Source organism: Rhinatrema bivittatum, chromosome 15, assembly GCF_901001135.1.
Source record: "Rhinatrema bivittatum chromosome 15, aRhiBiv1.1, whole genome shotgun sequence".
NCBI classification, from domain to species: Eukaryota; Metazoa; Chordata; class Amphibia; order Gymnophiona; family Rhinatrematidae; genus Rhinatrema; species Rhinatrema bivittatum.
Window position 1 is genome coordinate 53,753,266 of NC_042629.1, and position 20,898 is coordinate 53,774,163.

General features: G+C 45.5%; 1 protein-coding gene across 8 annotated transcripts in view; it reads left to right on the top strand.

Annotated features, from left to right (window-relative positions):
- ARHGEF10L (Rho guanine nucleotide exchange factor 10 like) overlaps nt 1-20,898 on the top strand; it is a 187,199-nt gene that overhangs the window by 106,944 nt on the left and 59,357 nt on the right. For all 8 annotated transcript variants that reach the window (XM_029577849.1, XM_029577852.1, XM_029577845.1 and 5 more), the window contains 5 exons: nt 8,575-8,652; nt 10,916-11,095; nt 11,501-11,617; nt 12,919-13,011; nt 19,945-20,118. In XM_029577849.1, the coding sequence (XP_029433709.1) occupies nt 8,575-8,652; nt 10,916-11,095; nt 11,501-11,617; nt 12,919-13,011; nt 19,945-20,118 (642 nt within the window). The remainder of the gene's footprint in view (nt 1-8,574; nt 8,653-10,915; nt 11,096-11,500; nt 11,618-12,918; nt 13,012-19,944; nt 20,119-20,898) is intronic.

The following is a 20,898-nucleotide window of genomic DNA, read 5'->3' on the forward strand; positions in this document are numbered from 1 at the left end:
TGCAAAGCAGATCACCTTCTTAACATATGGTTTTGTTTTTTTTGGGTGCTAAAGCTCATATTCCAGTAAGGTTAGCGACCAAAAAATCCACACGAAAATCGGAGTAAAAGCCCTTGGTAGGTTCAGCGCAAATTATTATATTGGCCCCGAGGTGCGCTAATGTTAGAGCAGGTTTTTAATCTTGTTTCAGTGTGCATTTTTCTGGCGCAAGTTAACTCTGGTGTGTTTACATGGGTTTTTAGCTGTTAAAAAATGTGTGCTAAACCAGGAGTAAAAACCAGCACTATGTTTAGCTTGGGTGCATGTAAATCCCATTAAAAAAAAAAAAGTCATTAGCTATTCCCCAGTAATGCAGGGAGATGTATTACAGGGCAGACAGCTTACAGCACATTTTCTTAATGCTGGAAATTTAGCTCTGACTCAGAGCAGGAATAAAACATCACTCACGTTTCTGGTGGCCGTGTTATACTATTGCTCTGACCAGTGTGGTAGTGCCAAGCTGCTTCTACTAGACTGGGCACAGCATCAGAATAACTATTGCCACCAGAAATGTGAGTTTACTCCACCTTGGGCCCAGGAGTTTAATTTCGAGTGTAAGTTCTCTGGGTATGCACCTCCAGCTGAAGAGTACACTGGTGCTGTGCATCCTGACTTTGACGTACTGTTGATACTCATCCCAGGAAGCTTACACTTTGTTCAGTTAGCTGTAATTGTCTACTCCAAAGAGCAAAGTTTTTCATTCAAGGCTATTTTGGCAATGAATGGCAAATAAAATCAAAGCATAAGCAGAGGGCACCAACAGCTGCAGGATGCCAAAATCAGGCGCCAAAGTGCATACTGTTCAGCTGAAGGTGCCTGCCTCCATAGAGCATATGCTTTGATTTTTCTTTCCATGCCTTTCCTAAACGGTATTGCATGTAAGATTGCTGCTGTACATCCCAGCTTGTGGGCACTGTTTCTCATTTAAGGCCAATTTGACAAGAAGTGGCAAGTAAAATAAAAGCACAAGCTCTCTGGGGCATAACAAAGCATAGGCTGTTTGGGTAGGCACCAACAGCTGAATAGTGCACATAGCACTACCTGTGTGCATGTTATTCAGCTGCTCAGGAAAACAAAGAAAATCTTGACTGGTGCCTGCCTCAGAGAACTTACATTGGAAATTTAACTCCTGGGTCTGAGGTGGAGTAAACTTACATTCCTGGTGGCCAATGTTGTCTTTTGTTGTGCCCGGTGTGGTAGAAACCACTAGACTCTACCACATGGGCAAAGCACTAGAATATCATGGCCAACAGAAATGTGAGTTAACTTTTACTCCACTTTAGGCCAAGGAGATAATTGAATTACCACACTGTATATTAAAATGCTTTAAAACAGGAGTAAGGAGGTAAGTGCTGAAGTTGCTAAGTGAAAGCAAAGGTTCCTGAACATATTCAGATCAGACCAGAAAAGTGGGTTGTGTATCCCTACCAGCAGGTGGAGTCAGAGAACAATTAGAACTTTGGGCACTGCTACATAAGGAGAGTGCCATCTGCAGTCACTCAGTATTTCTCTGACTCCAGCGGGTGGTACAGATGCACACCTGCAGTCTTTAGTTATATTTTTTATTTAGTTAGTTTGAGCTTAATTATTTGGTTTACGGTCGCTTCCTGAGGTGTTAGGCACCTTCGTGAGCCATCCCTCAGTAGAAGCCGGGCGTCCGGGGAATTGGATATTCCTGTCAGGGTTTCGCCCGCCACAGTTCAGTGTCTGATGACCAGGGGCTCCTGGCGTACTCACCACCGTCTCTGCTACAGCTGCTCCCTGGTCTCCTGCAACAGCTTTTCTCTGTGTCTTGGTAAAGTTTATTTAAAAAAAAAAAAAGCTGTTGTCATTGTGGCTGACTGACAGTCTTCAGTGCTGAGGTAAGGAGAGGTTCAGGAGGGACCAGGTCTTTTAAGGCCGGCAAGGGAAGCTGTCAGCAGTGTTCCCCATAGCTCCCGGGGCTCCAGGTCGTTTTCTGAGGGCAGGGGTGAGTTTTTCTCAGTATGCCTTGTTTACTTGCCGCTTCCCTGCTGGGGGCTTTGCGATTTCACTACAGACAGGCTGTTTTCCCGTGGCACGGCTGCACGCGTTTTTTGTTTTTTTTCTCCTCAGCTGGTAGTCTCTTAGCCTGCAGCATGAAAAGTTAGTTTTTTTCTGGTCCTGCCTGACTGAAATTTTTTCCGCGTCACGGCTCCAAGCATTTCTTTTTTTATTCGTGCCCTTTTCTATTTCACTTCAGACTATCGGCGCGCTGCTGCGGATGGGGCCGAAAACAGAATCGCAGGCCTACCGCGCGTGTGGGTCACACAGCCAGGCGTTAGATGCGGCCTCCTTATGCTCAGCGTGTTTCCTGGGGTTAGAGGGCTCTTCAGGGCTTCTTGCTTCCTCCCTCGGGGAGGGAACATCTGTCTCACCTTTGGCTTCGCGGGAAGAGGATTCTCCACCTGTTCTAGCCCTGGTGAGGGAAGACCTCACTGGGGGAACTGATGATATCACCCCAGCCAACTCTCCAGTGGGGGAGGGGACCCGGAGGGGTTTTCCCCAGAATTTATCCTCCTTATGCACCAGGCTTTCCTGGCAAGGAAATGCTAGGCAGTAGAGCGGCCCGGTCTCCTGGGGGCAGGTTCGGACCCGCCTGAGAAAAGAGGTTGGGGTACGGACCCTTGACAGCACCTCTCTGATCATGCTTACCCCACAGGGGATTCTCCCCAGGATACACGAGATCTGATCCCGAGGTCTGGGGCGACGCCGGCTTCTGAGGTAGTAGGGGCAGCAGACCCGGATCTGCGGCCAGATCCGGCTGATGTGGATACTGATGATCCGGATGAGCCCGATGACCCTCCTGCGGAAGGGATGATCCCAGCATGGTGCGTTTGTTCAAGCGGGATGTGTCAAGACCCCTTATTCCCCAGGTCCTTGAAGTTCTGGGACTTAAGGTTTCTCAAGAAGAGTCTGACAACGAGGGCATCAATCCAGTCCTCGACAGCATTAGGGGTCCCACAACATCTTTTCCTCTGCCTAAGAATGTTCAGAAACTAGTGACCCGGGAATGGGAGACTCCGGATTCTGGCTTGAAGGTGGGCAGAGCTATGGCGAAACTGTACCCTTTATCGTCTGATGTTTTGGATTTACTGAAGATTCCAAAGGTGGACGCCGTGGTCTCGGCAGTCACGAAAAAGACCACTATCCCGGTTGCTGAGGCGGCTGCCCTTAAGATATGCAGGACCGCAAGCTGGAGATCCAGTTGAAGCGAGCATTCGAGGTTGCCGCACTGAGCCTTTGGGTGGCGGTTTGCGCTAGCCTCATGTAGAGGGCGTGTCTGTGTTGGGTCCAGGAGTCGACTGCCGGGACCGGTACGGGCGACAGTGGGGCTCTGCAGTCCGCCCACTTAGAAGCAGGCATTGCTTATGTTGCAGATGCTTTATATGATCTGGTGAGGAACTCGGCGAGAAGTATGGTATCCTTGGTGTCAGTGCAGTGTCTCCTCTGGCTGTGAAATTGGGCAGCGGATTTGTCCTCCAGGTCCCAGCTTTGTAATCTACCCTTTAAGGGCAAGCTCCTGTTTGGGGAGGATCTGGATCAGCTAGTAAAGCTGCTTGCCGAATCCAAGGGCAATCGGTTGCCGGAAGATAAAAGATCTTCTAAGAAAGTCTTCCCTCCTCGAGCTAGGTTTTGGGACTCTCACCGCTTCAGAGTGGGTAGATACTCCGCACCTCCTGCTTCTAAACCTGCTTCAGGGCGCTAGCAGTCCTTTCGAGGGGGTCGCCGGCCCGGAAGAGATTTGGGACATCTTGGTGCAGGAAGCAATAAAAAATCTCAATGAAGCCACGAGCACCCATTCCGTCGTCGAAGCTGTCCGAGGCAGATTTTCCAACTTTTACACAGAATGGGCAAGAATTACATCAGACCGCTGGGTCTTAGAAGTGATCAAAGACGGATATGCACTGGAGTTCTCGCGCCCGGTCCGGGAGGTTTTTGTGGAGTCCTGAATGGCCTCAAGTGTCAAGCGAGAGGCAGTCCGGGTGACTCTACAACGACTTCTCAAGCTCAAAAAGCTATTGTCCCAGTTCCGGAGGCTCAACAGGGACGAGGTCGGTACTCAGTGTACTTTGTGGTCCCCAAGAAGGAAGGCACGTTTCGGCCTATCCTCGATCTGCAGAAGGTGAACCTTTGCCTTCAGGTTCCTCGCTTTCGTATGGAAACCCTGAGGACAGTGATGGTTGCGGTTCGAAAAGGGGAGTTTCTCTCTTCTCTGGACCTTGTGGAGGCGTATTTACACATTCCAATCTGGCTGAATCACCAGAGGTTTCTGCGGTTCAAGGTCTTGGGATGACACTTCCAATTTTGAGCCCTCCCATTTGGTCTCGCAACAGCTCCTCACACGTTCACCAAGGTGATGGTGGTGGTGGCGGCCTTCCTTCGTCAGGAGGGAATCTTGGTCCACCCGTACCTGGACGACTGGTTGATTTGCTCAAAGTCTCAGGAGGACTGAGAGAGATCAGTGCACATGGTGATGTTCATATTGCGATCCCTAGGTTGGGTAATCAATGTGCAGAAGAGTCACTTGGAACCCACTCAGAAGTTGATTTATCTTGGAGCACAGTTCGATACCTTGCTGGGCAAAGTGTTTCTAGCGGCGGATCGAATACGGAAGTTGCAGGAACAAATACATTTCCTTCTTCAAAGGAACAATCCCACAGTGTGGCATCATCTTCAGGTCCTGGGCTCCATGGCTTCAACCTTTGACTTGGTTCCTTGGGTGTTCGCTCACTTAAGACCTTTACAGCGTGCGCTTTTGTTTTGCTGGAGCCCAGTGTCTGAGCAATTCCATCTACCAATGCCTCTACTTCCAGAATCCAGAGCCAGTCTGTCATGGTGGCTGTCACTGGACAATCTGGAACGGGGGTGGATTTGGACACTCTGAATTGGCTGATAATCTCCACCGATGCCAGCCTCTCAAGTTGGGAGGCGGTGTGTGCAGACAGGTCTGCCCAAGGGCTCTGGTCGGCAATGGAAAGATCCTGGTCGATAAACCGGCTTGAGACCAGGGCTGTACGTCTGGCCCTGCAGGTGTTTCTTCCCTGGATCCAGGGCAGAATTGTGCGAGTCTTCTCAGACAATGCGACAATGGTGGCGTACATCAACCGGCAAGGCAGGACTCGAAGTCCCGCCGTAGCAGTGGAGGAACATCTTCTGTTCACCTGGGCGGAGCACCATCTCGAGGGCATTGCCACATCCCATGTCACAGGAGTAGAGAATGTGCAAGCCAATTATCTCAGCCGTCAGCAACTAGACCCAGGGGAATGGGAACTATCTCTCGAGGCGTGGAATCTCATTTGCGTCAGATGGGGAACTCCTCAGCTGGATCTGATGGCAACGCAGGTGAACGCAAAAACAGTTCATTTTTTCAGCCGTCGCCGAGAACAGGGCTCGGTGGGCATAGACGATCTCGTGTGTCCTTGGCCCATGGGGATTCTGCTGTATGCCTTCCTGCCCTGGCACCTCATAGGTCGGCTTCTCTGTTGCATAGAGCGGCACCTGGGAAGGGTGATTCTGGTGGCGCCGGGGTGGCCACGTCGCCTGTGGTTCACGGATCTGGTACACTTGGCTCTAGAGGTCCACTTCAGCTGGCTCATCTAACGCATCTGCTCTGTCAGGGGCCCATATTTTCGGATCGGTCAGATTGCTTCTCTCTCACGGCTTGGCTTTTGAGAGGCAACGTTTACGCTTGAGGGGTTATTCAGAGCAAGTCATTTCCACCGTCCTACAGGCGAGACGTCCAGCCACCTCTATGGCCTATGTGAGAGTTTGGAAGCTTTTTGAGATGTGGTGTCATCAGCGTTCCTGCGGTGCATGTTCCTTGGGTGCTTGACTTTCTGCAACAAGGCCTCGCTAAGGGCTTGGCGTTCAATTCCCTTCGTGTACAAGTTGCAGCTCTAGGTGCCTTGCGGGGAAACTTTGACAGCTGTTCGCTGGCAGCACATCCAGATATTGCTCGGTTTCTTAAGGGTGTTCAGATTGGAGTTTGAATTTAGTCCTGCGAGTTCTATGTGACGCTCCTTTCGAGCCTCTTCGTGGAGTTTCCCTGAAAGATTTGACTTTGAAAACGGTGTTTTTGGTGGCCATTTGCTCGGCCCGTTGGATCTCAGAGTTGCAGGTGCTGTCTTGTCGGGATCCTTTTCTTCGGATTTATGACGATCGGGTATCGTTGCATATGTTTCCGTCCTTGCCCCTAAGGTGGTTTCAGCCTTTCAAGTCAATCAAACTGTGGAGCTTCTGGGGTTCCCTAACTGATCCCGGGAGTCTTCTCAGAACAGAGACCTTCATCTTTTGGATGTGCGGCGCGCCTTATTGCGTTAACTGGAGGCTACCAATGTCTTCAGACGTTCTGATCATTTGTTCGTTCTCTTTGGTGGCCCAAAGAAGGGGGACAAAGTGTCAATATCTTGGTGGATTAAGGAAGCCATTTGCACGGCATACATAGCCCGAGGGCGTCAGGTGCCTTTGGGTCTCAGAGCTCATTCCACTAGGGCTCAGGCTACCTCCTGGGCAGAGTATCAGTTACTGTCGCCTCAGGCTATCTATAGGGGGCAGTGTGGTCATCTATTCACACTTTTATGAAACATTACCGATTGGGTTAAGGCTTCTGATGAACCGTCCTTCGGGGAGAGTGTGCTTCGTGTGGGTCTTTCGGGTTCCTGCCCAGTGAAGGGTGGCTTGGGTACATCCCACTTTTCTGGACTGATCTGGGTATGTCCAGGAAATGAAAATTGGTTCTCTACCTGCTAATTTTCATTACTGTAATACCACAGATCAGTCCGAAAGACTGTCTTGGTCAGAACCTGCTTGTTTTTTTTATTGTTGAAGCTCCTTTTTTGCAGCCTGATTCATGGAGCAGTTTTTAGCAGTTGTTAGGTCTGGTTTTTGCCAGTGACGAAGTGGTAGTCTGGAAATTTGGTTGGGTGCTACCCTTCATTATTTAGTTCTGTTAGCATGGGCTTGGGTACAGGTCAATACTGAGTGACTGCAGGTGGCACTCTCATTATGTAGCAGTGCCCAAAGTTCTAATTGTTCTCTGACTCCACCTGCTGGTAGGGATACACAACCCACTTTTCTGGACTGATCTGTGGTATTACAGGAACGAAAATTAGCAGGTAAGAACCAATTTTCATATAGGCTGTATAAAACAGGCAAATATAGCTATTAGGAATACATGGCACCAGCTGCAGGTGCCTGTTCTAGAGAGCTTACCCTTTGATTTTACTTTGACATGCCTTGCCCAAATGGCCTTGCATGCAAGATTGTGCTCAAGTCAGAATACCCAGTGCCACTCTTGCATGCAAGGTAATTTTGCTCACACTGCTTCCAACTTCAAGCACTTATCTCCTTACTCCTGTTTTAAAGCATTTTTCAAAATATCTTTCTGCATTAGTTCGGATTTTTCTGGTTGATGCACATTTTAATGTGCTTTGTTCATTTAGTGAGTTTTTCTTAGTGCAATTTGCATTCCATTAGTTTAGTGCATCATGCGGCAACCCCTGTTTTTAACGTACACATTAAGTAAAACCCGTGGTAAAATTTAACTCCGATTTTAGCATGGGCTTTATTACATCTGCTCCTTTATTTCCCTTTGGAACCTGACTAATGTAGACACCACTGAGTGAGGCCACTAGGTGTCACCACTGAGCAATGAATGAGATTCCACAGCATTGCTAGTCTGGTCTGGTCCAGGAACTGAACCCTTGGTTTTCTGCATGGCAATGCACAGCACTTACTATTGAGCCACCAGCCTAGCAAAAGAGCTTGGATTTACAAAAATAAAAGCATATTATGGAGGGATTTCTTTTGTTTTTTGGAAGTAAAAGAAACTCTACAAATTAAAAGTTAATCGTAGAACCATTTAGACTTTCATTTCTAGTCTTGTCATGCACGAAGGGAGGATACCACCCCGCAGGTCACACTAGTGGAAAAACAGGCACTTAAATAGCCAGGTCAGTCTGTCTGGCTTATTCAAGGGACCTAAGAAACTCACTAATAGTGGTAGCTATTACGATCATACTGTGATGATGGAATCTGGCACTGTCTGGTAACAGCCATGCCATTATTGCTGGCCATTTAGATTTATTACAAAGTCTTATGGTGAAGCATGGCAAAGAATGTGTGCAGAAGGAGAATAAAGGGAATATTGTATGTTCTTCTTCCCAAGATGGTAAAATACAAAGGAGGAAGCCAGCCGGTAATCACACTCTCTGACTAGCAGCAGGGATGTATCATGTGCAGTGTGGACTGGATGACATGGATAGTCTTTTTCTGCCATTGTTTGCTATGTTACTATGCAATTTACTTTCCCAATTAGAAACTCCCTCTTATCAGCTGGTGGGTTTCCCTTGAAAGGACTGGAGGAGGCCAGAGGCAGTTATTCACAGGTCACTTTCTTTGGAAAGAGCTGAAGGCGGGCACGCTGCTGAGATTGTGGCTTGTGGGCTGAGGAACAGGAATTGTAGAACCTGGGGCTTTTGTGCTTGCTTGACACTGGTTCTTCCTGGATCCTAGGTGGTACGACGTCACATCATGGGTTCCATTGTGCAGAGTGAGAGCAGCTATGTGGAGTCCTTGAAGCGGATCCTGCAGGTGAGATGAGGAGACTTGTCTTTTCCATGGCTTTGGTCAGAACTGGGCTGCAGTCCAGGAAGGCTGCAGATTTTGTGTGGAATAGTGTGTGGGTGCATATGTGCACATATCCGTGAAGAATGAAATGTGGGAAGGGGCCTACTAACATCAGAAGGTAGACTGCTTAAACAGAGCTATTGGATGTTCTGTCCTAGCCAATGTCCCATGGCTTCTGCACACGTCCTGATTGTGTGTCTTAAGACGGGCTCATAATAAAAGATAACTAGGTTTTGTTAACTTTTTTTTTTTTAACCTGGCAGTTTCCTCCTGCTCTTTTGGGCTTCAAGCTTAATTGCAGTCACCTTCTGCTGGGACCATGGCATCCTGAGCATTTGTTTACAACTACCCAGTGTATTCTCCCAACTCATTTAGTCCAGTCATTGCAATGACATCATCAGCCGGGGGGGGGGGGGGGCCCATGCCCCAGGGCTCCCTTTCTAACCCTGCAATTGAGGACCCTAAGTTAAACCACTCTGTTTCATCAATTAATAATAATTCCCATTCTTCCTCCTATATGCCATCCCCAGCTAGTTTGGGGAGCAGACCCGGTCCAGGAACTGAATCTAGGTCTTCTGCATAGCAGTGCACAGCGCTGACAGCAGCCATCAGGCCAGCCTTTTTGTTACCCCTGTTACTCTACACAAGGCAGTTGGATACCTTCACCTGACCATAAGAACATAAGAACATAAGAACATGCCATACTGGGTCAGACCAAGGGTCCATCAAGCCCAGCATCCTGTTTCCAACAGTGGCCAATCCAGGCCATAAGAACCTGGCAAGTACCCAAAAACTAAGTCTATTCCATGTAACCATTGCTAATGGCAGTGGCTATTCTCTAAGTGAACTTAATAGCAGGTAATGGACTTCTCCTCCAAGAACTTATCCAATCCTTTTTTAAACACAGCTATACTAACTGCACGAACCACATTCTCTGGCAACAAATTCCAGAGTTTAATTGTGCGTTGAGTAAAAAAGAACTTTCTCCGATTAGTTTTAATGTGCCCCATGCTAACTTCATGGAGTGTCCCCCTAGTCCTTCTACTATCCGAAAGAGTAAATAACCGATTCACATCTACCCGTTCTAGACCTCTCATGATTTTAAACACCTCTATCATATCCCCCCTCAGTCGTCTCTTCTCCAAGCTGAAAAGTCCTAACCTCTTTAGTCTTTCCTCATAGGGGAGTTGTTCCATTCCCCTTATCATTTTGGTAGCCCTTCTCTGTACCTTCTCCATCGCAATTATATCTTTTTTGAGATGCTGCGACCAGAATTGTACACAGTATTCAAGGTGCGGTCTCACCATGGAGCGATACAGAGGCATTATGACATTTTCTGTTTTATTCATCATTCCTTTTCTAATAATTCCCAACATTCTGTTTGCTTTTTTGACTGCCGCAGCACACTGAACCGACGATTTCAATGTGTTATCCACTATGACACCTAGATCTCTTTCTTGGGTTGTAGCACCTAATATGGAACCCAACATTGTGTAATTATAGCATGGGTTATTTTTCCCTATATGCATCACCTTGCACTTATCCACATTAAATTTCATCTGCCATTTGGATGCCCAATTTTCCAGTCTCACAAGGTCTTCCTGCAATTTATCACAATCTGCTTGTGATTTAACTACTCTGCACAATTTTGTGTCATCTGCAAATTTGATTATCTCACTCGTCGTATTTCTTTCCAGATCATTTATAAATATATGAACAGTAAGGGTCCCAACACAGAACCCTGAGGTACTCCACTGTCCACTCCCTTCCACTGAGAAAATTGCCCATTTAATCCTACTCTCTGTTTCCTGTCTTTTAGCCAGTTTGCAATCCACGAAAGGACATCGCCACCTATCCCATGACTTTTTACTTTTCCTAGAAGCCTCTCATGAGGAACTTTGTCAAACGCCTTCTGAAAATCCAAGTATACTATATCTACCGGTTCACCTTTATCCACATGTTTATTAACTCCTTCAAAAAAGTGAAGCAGATTTGTGAGGCAAGACTTGCCCTGGGTAAAGCCATGCTGACTTTGTTCCATTAAACCATGTCTTTCTATATGTTCTGTGATTTTGATGTTTATAACACTTTCCACTATTTTTCCTGGCACTGAAGTCAGGCTAACCTGTCTTTGGCCCACATCTTGGTTAGTGTGTGTGTGTTTAAAGGGTCCAGGGAAAAAAAAAAGATGAGAATTTGGGACTCTCTGCCTTGTTGTACTGAACAGGATTATCGGAACCCACTGATGGAGATGGAGCCGAAGGTATTAAGCCCGAGGAAGTGCCAGCTGGTATTCTTCCGATTGAAGGAGATCCTGCAGTGCCACTCCATGTTCCAGATCGCCCTGTCCTCCCGTGTGGCTGAGTGGGACACTGTCGAGAAGATTGGTGATCTCTTTGTGGCTTCGGTAAGAGACACAAAAGGGCAGATGGCTTCAAGCGTACAGAAATATGTAGATTCAGAGACTCATGAAGATTTATAAAGTGTGTATAATGTGCTATGAGTGAGAAGCTGAGAGCATGCAAACAATAGGAAAATTGTGGTTTGTCAGCTAAGGCAGCGTGTGGTAGTTGCAAGAACCACCCTTCTTGTGTCCAACATCAGGATCAGTGATGTTGGCTCCCTTCAGTAGAATGGGACATGATGATGTCCTGGACCGATCCTGTTTCTGGGCACAAGATAAATATGTCCAGTAGCTGAGGATCCTGATCTGAAGTTTCTCCAGTGTAGTGCTTTTTTTTATTTTTGGACTGTCATCAAGCTGGAAAGGCACCATCAACTGTTGAACGTCTGTCTTTGCTTCCATCTCCAGTTCTCCAAATCGATGGTGTTGGATGTGTACAGTGACTATGTCAATAACTTCACGAATGCTATGACGTTGATTAAGAAGGCCTGCCTGAGCAAGCCAGCCTTCCTGGATTTCCTGAAGGTTGGTGGTATCTGTCTGCAAGGCTGTTTTTAGGAGGTGTGGTGGGAGTAGTGTGGGAGAGGGGGGATTGTGTCAGAAATCTGTGTTCCATACGTGTATAATGTTGAGTAACATCTCCATTTCTTGGAGCCTAATGATACCTGTGGCTGCCTTTTTCTTTGACTCCTTGTTTGCTGCACAATCTTAGGTGTGTTCCTAGCTATAAAAAGCAATTCAAAAGCCATTAAGTTAGAGGCATTTCAGGTCCTTTTTTTCTATATTTAGCATTGGATTCCATCTTAGAGCTACAATTATAGTAAGTCAATTTAGCCAATTATTGTGGTTGCAGTGTAAGTGCTCTTGAATATGTAAAACCTAAGGATCAATAAAAAGTGTCTTTTTATTGAATTAATTCGGTACATCTGTGACTAGCTTTTGAGAGCTATGTTCCCTTCATATGGACAGTGAAGAAACAGCACAGTTATTGTGGGTTTTAATAGGTATGAGGTCATTGATATATATCATTACAGCTCTAGTATACCTTTTCTGCGATGGACCTGTGTGTGTGTGTGAGAAACATGATCGCTGTTGTCCGTGCTGTACCTGTGCTATGGTGAAGGGGTGCGGGTGGGCATGAGAGGGAAGCTTGCACTGCCGCTGTCAATGAAAAGAGGAATTCAGTTTCCAGATTTGTCAAGGGGCACCCCCATCCTCTTGGCTTGGACTCAGGTGAGATGAGACATGGTAGAGTTATGTTCCTACAGGATTTTCCTGTACATGTTTACAGAGGAGCAGACTTTGCTGTTCTCCCTGCCACAATCCTTCAACCTCTTTCTCAGCCCCCATCATAACAGCTAAATGAAGGCTTTCAGCTGGAATATACTTTGCTGCTGCCTAGTGACTGGAACTAACATTGCATTGTAGGCTGCCCCCCCCCCCTACAAATTCTACTTGTTGTTCCCCTCACTCTTACAGGAAATAACCCTCCCCTCCCAGGAAGTGACACCACTCCCTTTCTTTCACAGGTAGTGATGCTTTGATTTGAACCCCTCAGCAACTTCCCTTTTCTGGGCCTTTTTATTTATAAGGACAAAGCTTGAACCCCCGATAGACATTGCCTCTCACTTTCTGTCTTTGTTTATCCTCCCTTTGGAGAGTTTCTAGGCTTTGACAGCATCTCCTAGCAGGAAGTGTGGTACATCTTGCCCTAGGCTGATGCGATACCCTGAAATGACATCATCTCCTAAGCTCCACCCTCCACTGTTCTGGGATCCCGGTACAAGGAGATGAGTCACTCTCTCTTTGTCTTTTGTGCCCGACAGAAGAAGCAGGCAGCCAGCACGGACAGAGTCACGCTCTATGGGCTCATGGTGAAACCCATCCAGAGATTCCCGCAGTTCATCCTCCTCCTGCAGGTAAGCAGACCAAGATTCCTGCTGCATCTTCCATTTTAGCATGCTTGGATGCCAAGTGATCTTGTTGGCTGAAATACAAAGTGTTCATCCACTAGGAAGAGCCTGGTCTCCCAGGCATACAGTGACGTTTTCATTTAACTTCCTTGCAGTGTCTTGGAACTGGTTTTAAATACATTCCTTTTTCCTTGAAGATGATTCATTTTGCAGTTTGATACTTTTTAAAACCTATACATTTTCAACCAAACAGTGAAATCTGGAAACATCTGGAAAACCTGCATGCCTGTCCGGGGAGGGGGCAACCACCCAAGCTTCATGTGGCTTTCACCGGCTTCAGAAAGAGGTGGTGCACAGAGGAAGGGCCAGGGTGGTGTCGGGTATGTGGTGGAGGGGCCTGGGTGGCATCAGCTGCACAGTACAGAGCAAGGGGCCAGGTGGAGGCGTCAGCCGTGTGGCATGGAGGAAGGGCCTGGGTGGCGTCATCAGTCAAGCAGTGGCCTATGCGTAATAAGGAGAGTGCGTCTTGGGGTTTTATAGGGGGCGAGGAAAGAGGAGGAAAGGGAGAGAATGCTTGCTAGAGTCTGGGAGCAGAGGAGGACAGTGGTGATTAGGGTTGGGGGAGAGACACAGATCATGATGGCAGATAAAGACCATGCAGTCCAGCCAGTCTGCCACAACACCTGCTTACCTTTCTCTCTCCCTGAGATCCTCTGTGCTCATCCCATGCTTCCTTTAATTTTGATACTGTCCTCATCTCCATAAACCTTCTTGCTTCCACCACCCTTTCTGTAAAGAAATATTACTTTGGATTACTCCTGAGTCTACCCCCTTTCACCCTTTCACCCTTATCTCCTGACCCTCTTGTTTCAGAGTCGTCTTTCCATTGTAAGAGGCCTGATTCATGTGCATTTATTCCTTGAAGGTATTTAAGTCTTTGTTGTTTCTCTTCTTTCCTCCAGGGTATACATGTTTAGATCTTATGTCTGCCCCCCTATATTTTATGAAGAAGACTCTTGAACATTGTAGTAGTTAATGTCTGGTCTGATTCCATCCAATTTATATTCTTCTGAAGGTACAGCCTCCAGAATTGTACACAGTACTCCAAATGAGGTCTTCTGAGACTTACAGAGGCAATCTCGTCTTATTTTTTCTGCTGGATCTTCTTCTCCCTGTGCACCCAAGCATTCTACTGGCTTTTGCCTTCGCCTTAACTACATATTTGGCCACCTTAAGATCATCAGATATGATCACTCAGATTCTGCTCTTATTCTGTGCACCAAAAAACTTCACCCACTAAACTGTATTGCTCCCTTGGGTTGTTGCAACCCAAATGTATGACCCTGCATTATTTAGCATTAAATGTTAGCTGCCAAATTGTAGACCATTCCTTAATCTTCATTAGATTCCTTCTCATATTTTCCATACCTTCCAAGGTGTCTATCATGTTGCAGATTTTGGTGTCGTCTGCAAAAAGGTAAACCTTTTCCAAAAGCCCTTCTGCAATATTGCTTATGAAAATGTTGAAAAGAACTGGACAGCTCACCAATATTAACCATCCTTTCCCTTGGCAGGGACTCAGTTTACCACTACTCTTTATTGCCTTTCCCTAACTAGTTTTTAACACTGTCAGTTACTTTAAGGCCCATATCTAGGGTTCTGTGGTTATAAGTCGCCTATGTAGAGATGTGACAAAGTAGGAGACTGAATGTTGGCTCAAGTTCGGGGAAAGAGGAAAGGAAGTGCTGCTGAGGTCAGGGAGAAGGGGCCAAGGTCAGATGGAGCCCCACTCTGGCTGATTTTGCCCTGGGCCCAATACCCCACTAGGGTTAGCCCCGACAGCTGGAGACAGGAGCTTTCATAGTGAGGGCAATCAATCAACGCACAGTTAAGCTCTGGAATTAATTTCCAGAGAATGTGGTTAAGATTTGGACAAGTTCCAGATGTCCATAAATTATTATTAATCAAACTGACTTAGGGAATACCCACTACTTCTTACCAGTATTAGAAGGATGGGATTTATTTACTGTTTGGGTACTTGCCAAGTACCCATAACTTGAATTGGCCACTGTTGGAAACGGTACTGAGCTTGATGTACCCTCTGTCTAACCTAGGGGGTCATTTATCAAAATGCGGTAAGGCGTTTTCGCATGCGTTAAGGGCTTATCGCATGCGAAAAAGCCCCGTTTTCGCATGCGATAGGCCTTTAATGCATGCGAAAACGTGTTTACCGCATGCGATCGCACCATATCGTATGGTGTGATGCAAATGCAAAAACTGGGCGGAGAGGGGATGCAAATTCAAAACCTGGGCAGAGAGTGGGCTGGGTTAGCCTGCCTGTGAAGAGGTATCTCAGAGCCATAACGCCAATGGAGAGAGAGAGAGAGAGCGAGAGAGAGAGTGAGCGAGCGAGCCTGGCCATAATAGCATGTCCCGTAGATAGGTATTTGTATCCCTAGGATAGGCCCACCTAGTAACTCGAGGTGGGGATTAGATAAGAGTGTAGGGGGTTAGGGGCCACTGTCACATTCTACATGAGACGTACGAACAGAACAGTGGACTCTTGTGAAGATTTGCTGGCCGTCGGAGTGAGGACACTCACACAAAGATGAGATTTGTGCAGTGTTCTCTCATCCTAGCTTGATGGACTCTCTATCTGGGTAACATCAAGCTAGGTTGGGAGACCCTTGCCCAAACCTCATCTTTGAGTGAGTGTCCTCACTCCGGCCAGCAAAACTTCACAAGAGACCACTGTTCTGTTCGTACGTCTCATGTAGAATGTGACAGTGGCCCCTAACCCCCTACACTCTTATCTAATCCCCACCTCGAGTTACTAGGTGGGCCTATCCTAGGGATATAAATACCTATCTACGGGACATGCTATTATGGCCAGTCTCAGTCTCTCTCTCTCTCTCTCTCTCTCTCTCTCTCTCTCTCTCTCTCTCTCTCTCTCTCTCTCTCTCTCTCTCAATTTGTTATGTTATGATTGGTGAAATCTCCCCTGCAGTATTGTGTCCCACTCTGGAGTCCATACCTCTGCAAGGTTCTCTTCCTGGACACCTTTTCTGCTCTATTTCTCCACTCACTTCTTGCATTTGTCAGGTGTGACATTCCAACTTCCTCCCATCCTCTAGTTTAAATGTCTCACTTACAATCCTTTTTCCTGCCATGGACAGATGTAAGCCATCCTTAAAACCTTTTAGTGTTCCACACACAGCCTCAGCCCCCAGTACATCCAAAGCCGCCTTCTTTACACTAGTTTTTCAGCCATATATTGAAGTGGTCTATATGGCTTAGCCTTTCCTTCCCCTTTCCATGAACAGGTAACACTTCTGAAAAGGCAAGTTTTTGCCATGTGCCCAGTCTGCATCCCCGGAGTCTGGAAATCTCTTTGCACTATTGTGGTACTGATGCTGTTTCTAGCAAGGTCATTGGTCCGCAGATGGATGGCATTGATTTTTGAGTCCTTTAATTGTATTGACTATCTGGTTTGCACTTCTACCAGCTGAGGATCCTGGAAAGCATTTAACTATTTTGTTCCCCTTGAAATGAAGTCTCAGATTAGTGCCTCTAATGACAGTCTGCCAGCACAAAGCCTTTTCTGTGATGACCTTTGATCGTGTTATGGGTTTTTTCTGTGCATTGGGTGTTTTCTTTCCTTTCAGATGCTACTGTAACTTCCATTGCTAGAGCATCTTCATTTTTCAATACAGAAAAGGCATTTTGAACTGCTGTCATTTGAGAGAGTAGGTGCGTCAGTGTCACAGATCTTTGTCCTAGGTTTCTGAATGCTCTGTGGAAGTGGGAATGGACATCAGGGCTGCACAGCTGGAGAGAGTGGGTGTCTCTGGGTCACAGGTCTTATTCTACCAGAACCCACTGTAATCCACTTATTTCTGGATTTCTGAATCCTATGTGTGAGTGGGGGCAGGTTCTCTGAATTCAGTAAAGTGTGTGTGTGGGGGGGGGGGGGGCTTGTTTGATGGTCATTAATTCCTATTTAGCCTTTACTTTAATTGTAGTTAATTCTAATCTGAGTTGTCAACTCCTTATTCAACGAAGAGAGCTGCAAAGAAATGGGGCAAACTCTAAGCCTCCAAATGGTTTTCCTTAAAACAAAAGCACACATTTCGTTAATTTGTTCTGACATGAAACACCTTAAATATGATTAAGATTTGCAAAGTGGCTGATTACCAATTATAGTAAATTATATAGCCCTAGCAAGACTCTATAAGAAGAGCAAGCCCGGGGCGGGTGGTTAGAGGGGTAGAGAGAGTGGGCTGTTGGCAGTTGAAATTGCTTTTTTTTTTTTTAATTCAGCCACAATATAGTCTTTTTGCTCCTTTTTCTTAATTAAATTTAAAGAACCCCCCTCAAAGTCACACAATAATACAAATATTTATTTATTTATTTATTTATTTATTTAGGGTTTTTATATACCGACTTTCTTGATATATATATGTCAAATCAAGTCGGTTTCCATATAACACAACTATCGCCGGGGGGGCGTTACATTAAACAATAAACATAGTATTGAACAGAGAACGTGTAGCGTTACATTAAACAATCAACATAGTATTGAACAGAGAATATAGACATAGGTTATACTTAGCCCAGATATTTTAAATAAGCAAACAGTTCTACTTAGCTTTCAGATTCCTCTCACAAGAAAATCTGCGGACAAAATGGCTTAGTCCTTCTGGAAAATACTAGCCTTCTGGAAAGGGATTCACTACAACAAGCCCCTCCCTACAGACAGTATAATACTAACTTATGGGACTTATTTTCTCTTATTTTTAATTCACCCACAATACAGTCTTATGCCTTTTTTCTTATTTAAATTAAAAGAAACCCCCCTCACCTCAAAGGCACACAATACAAATATAGACAAAGGTTATATTTAGCCCAGCTATTTTAAATAATCAAACAATTCCACTTAGCTTTCAGATGTCCTTCACTGGCAGAATTTATTATCCAATGTCGGAGTAGACTTGTGGTGGGGGTGAGAGGAAGAGAGGGGGCAGGATCTGTTCGGATAGGAAAGAGTATTATCTAACATACAAAATATTTATTTTAGATGGATTCATCATGAGCTTGTTCTTTTCAATCATCCCTTAATAGTCTCTAAACAACCTTCTAAATCTTTAAATTGAAAGTCCCTATCATGATTTAACACACAATATAGCTGTTTGTCATCGTTGAAAACATGAAACTGAAGCTCTTATTACATCTGTTAGTGGTCTAAAATATAGATTAAACAGTACTGGGGACAGTATGGATCCCTGGGAGACTTCATAAGGTATGGCTTGGATCTGTGGAAAGATGAGATGAAAATGACATGGGTTGGAAGGTACTAGAAATGCAGTTAAGAACATAAATGTCATGCTGGGTCAGACCAAGGTCTGTCAAGCCCAGCATCCTGTCTCAGACAGTGGCCAGTCCAAATCATAAATAGCCAGCAGATCCTCCATAGTTTTCAGTTTCTTACATCTCTCTCCCAGGGAGAAGCACTGACGTTCCCAAGTCTACCTGCTTGATTGGGCTCCGATTGAAAAAATACTTCCTATGATTTGTTTTAAATCTGCCAGTTGCTAGTTTCATCAGGTATCCCCTAGATCTAGTGTTGATTGAAGGGGTAAATAACTGTTCCCTGTTTACCCATTCCACCCCATTCATGATTTTATAATTCTCAATCATTTTCCTCTCTGTCATCTTTTCCAAGCTAAAGAGCCCTAATCTGTTTAGCCTTTCTCCTTAAGGGAGCTTTTCCATCCCCCATATCATTTTTGTCATCCTACTCTGTACCTTTTCTGTATCCGCTATGTGTTTTTTTTTGAGAGGGGTGACCAGAACTGCACACAACACTCAAGGTTCAGTTGCACCATGGATCTATACAAAAGCATTACACTAATCTCAGTTTTGTTTTCTGTTCCTTTCCAAATAATTCCTAATATTTAATTTGCCCAGAGGGAAAAATAAGAAAATGTAGATCAATATTGTTTATCAGGATATTGAGGCTTTGGTGCAAGGAAGAGAACCAACAAATATGGTGAAGGGTAGTTAAGATCTCACATGAGTGGGGAACACTCACAAAAGGAGAAGGAAACATTTTTTACTTTCAAGATGGCTGCTGACCAGCAGATGCTGTGTCTAGCCCTCTCGCAGCAGGGGAAAACAAGGGGGTTTTCTTTTCTCATATTAGCTTTAAGTTTACTTCTCAGGTATAGCAATTATCTTTATGATGGGTAAAGTATGTGGCTTCCCCTTTGAGGACTTGGTTAAACCTAGAGCTATATTTCATTACCTCGTACCAGAATCCCGGCCCTGGAGACAGCCTAGCGCATTGGAGGAGTTAACCGCAGCATTGGCTTCTGGTGACCTCTAATTAACTTGGATAGGATGTTGTGTTGACCTGGAACATGTATCTGTTGTTGCAGAGACCTAGATTGTGAATATTGACCTAAAATAAGAATGTTGTTGTTTTTTTTCTTTCTAAACTGTTGTGATCTTCTTTTGGAACAACAGCATATAAAATGCCTCAATAAATAAATAAACGTTAGAATCAGAGATCCTGGTGCCTGTTCCTAGTGTTTGTGCAGCTGGGGAAGCAGTTGGATCAAAGTTGGATGGGTCATCCCCCTGTGCAGCTGCCGCTTTGCTGCTGTCTTTTTATAAAAACCAAAACATTCTCTGTTGGGGAGGACAGGGAAAGAGCAGGAGATTCTGTTCGTGATTAGCATAAAGCATCTTTAGCTGTTAGAAATTGAAAACAGGGCTAGAGGTAGTATGGGCTCTGCAGTAGAAAGGGTAAATGATCAGAGTAGAAGGACTTCATCTATCAGCATATTTCATGTATCCTTGTATCTTGTTACTAAGAGCTAGTGTGGCTATGGTGCGCCCTTGTGATCAAAATGGCTGTCTTCTTGCTCTCCTTTCCAGGACATGCTGAAGAACACCCCCAAAGGCCATGTGGACCGCCTGTCCCTGCAGCTGGCTCTCACAGAGCTGGAGACGCTGGCAGAGAAACTGAACGAACAGAAAAGAGTTGCCGACCAGGTGGCAGAGATTCAGCAGCTGACAAAAAGCGTCAGCGACCGCAGCAGTCTGCACAAGGTGAGGGAATCGGCCGCTTGCGGGTTCACTGCGCCATGTGATAAGTCAATAACCAGCTAAATGCCTGCTAGAGCTTCCATTCAGGAATCCAGTGCAGCTTGTTTCTGTGTTCCCTGTGCCTCCCACAACAATGGTCTGAGCAGTGACCGAAAAAAATGAAATATGTAAAGGTAAAACCAAATGAAATAGTTTAAATGAAAAATGAACAAATTAATATGCCAGATTGCTAACTTAAAGGTGATTTTAACATAGATATAACATTTTAAAAATGTAATTAATAAATAGAGGAAATTGATAATGAACAAAGACAAATAAGAGAGCTTTAAAACGAGCGCATGAGCACACTTATGCAGGAATTTTAAATCGTGCACATGTATGATTTAAAGTATGCCTACCATGTGTATGTATTCTCCTAATTTTAAGTGGTTATTCAAGTAAACGTAATTTGCATATCTTCCTTTAGGACTTAGTCGCAAATGTGTGCAGACCAGCAGATTTTAAAACTTGCTTACGTGAAAGACATTCCCAATTTTGCACGGTCCATATCGAGGTCATCCAGACCCCTCTGGTTCTTCAGCCTGCACTCCCCCCTTCCCACCAATTGACCCAGACCCCTCACCCACTTGTTATAAGCATAAACAGGTATTTATGCAGACTTACACCTCATCAAGAGCAGAAGTAAAAATGCACGGCTAGCAGCCTGATGCGCACTGCGGCCAACAGAATTAAAATTTGGATTTACGAGCGTAAATTTTGGCCTTGCCCGGGAACGCCCCTGGC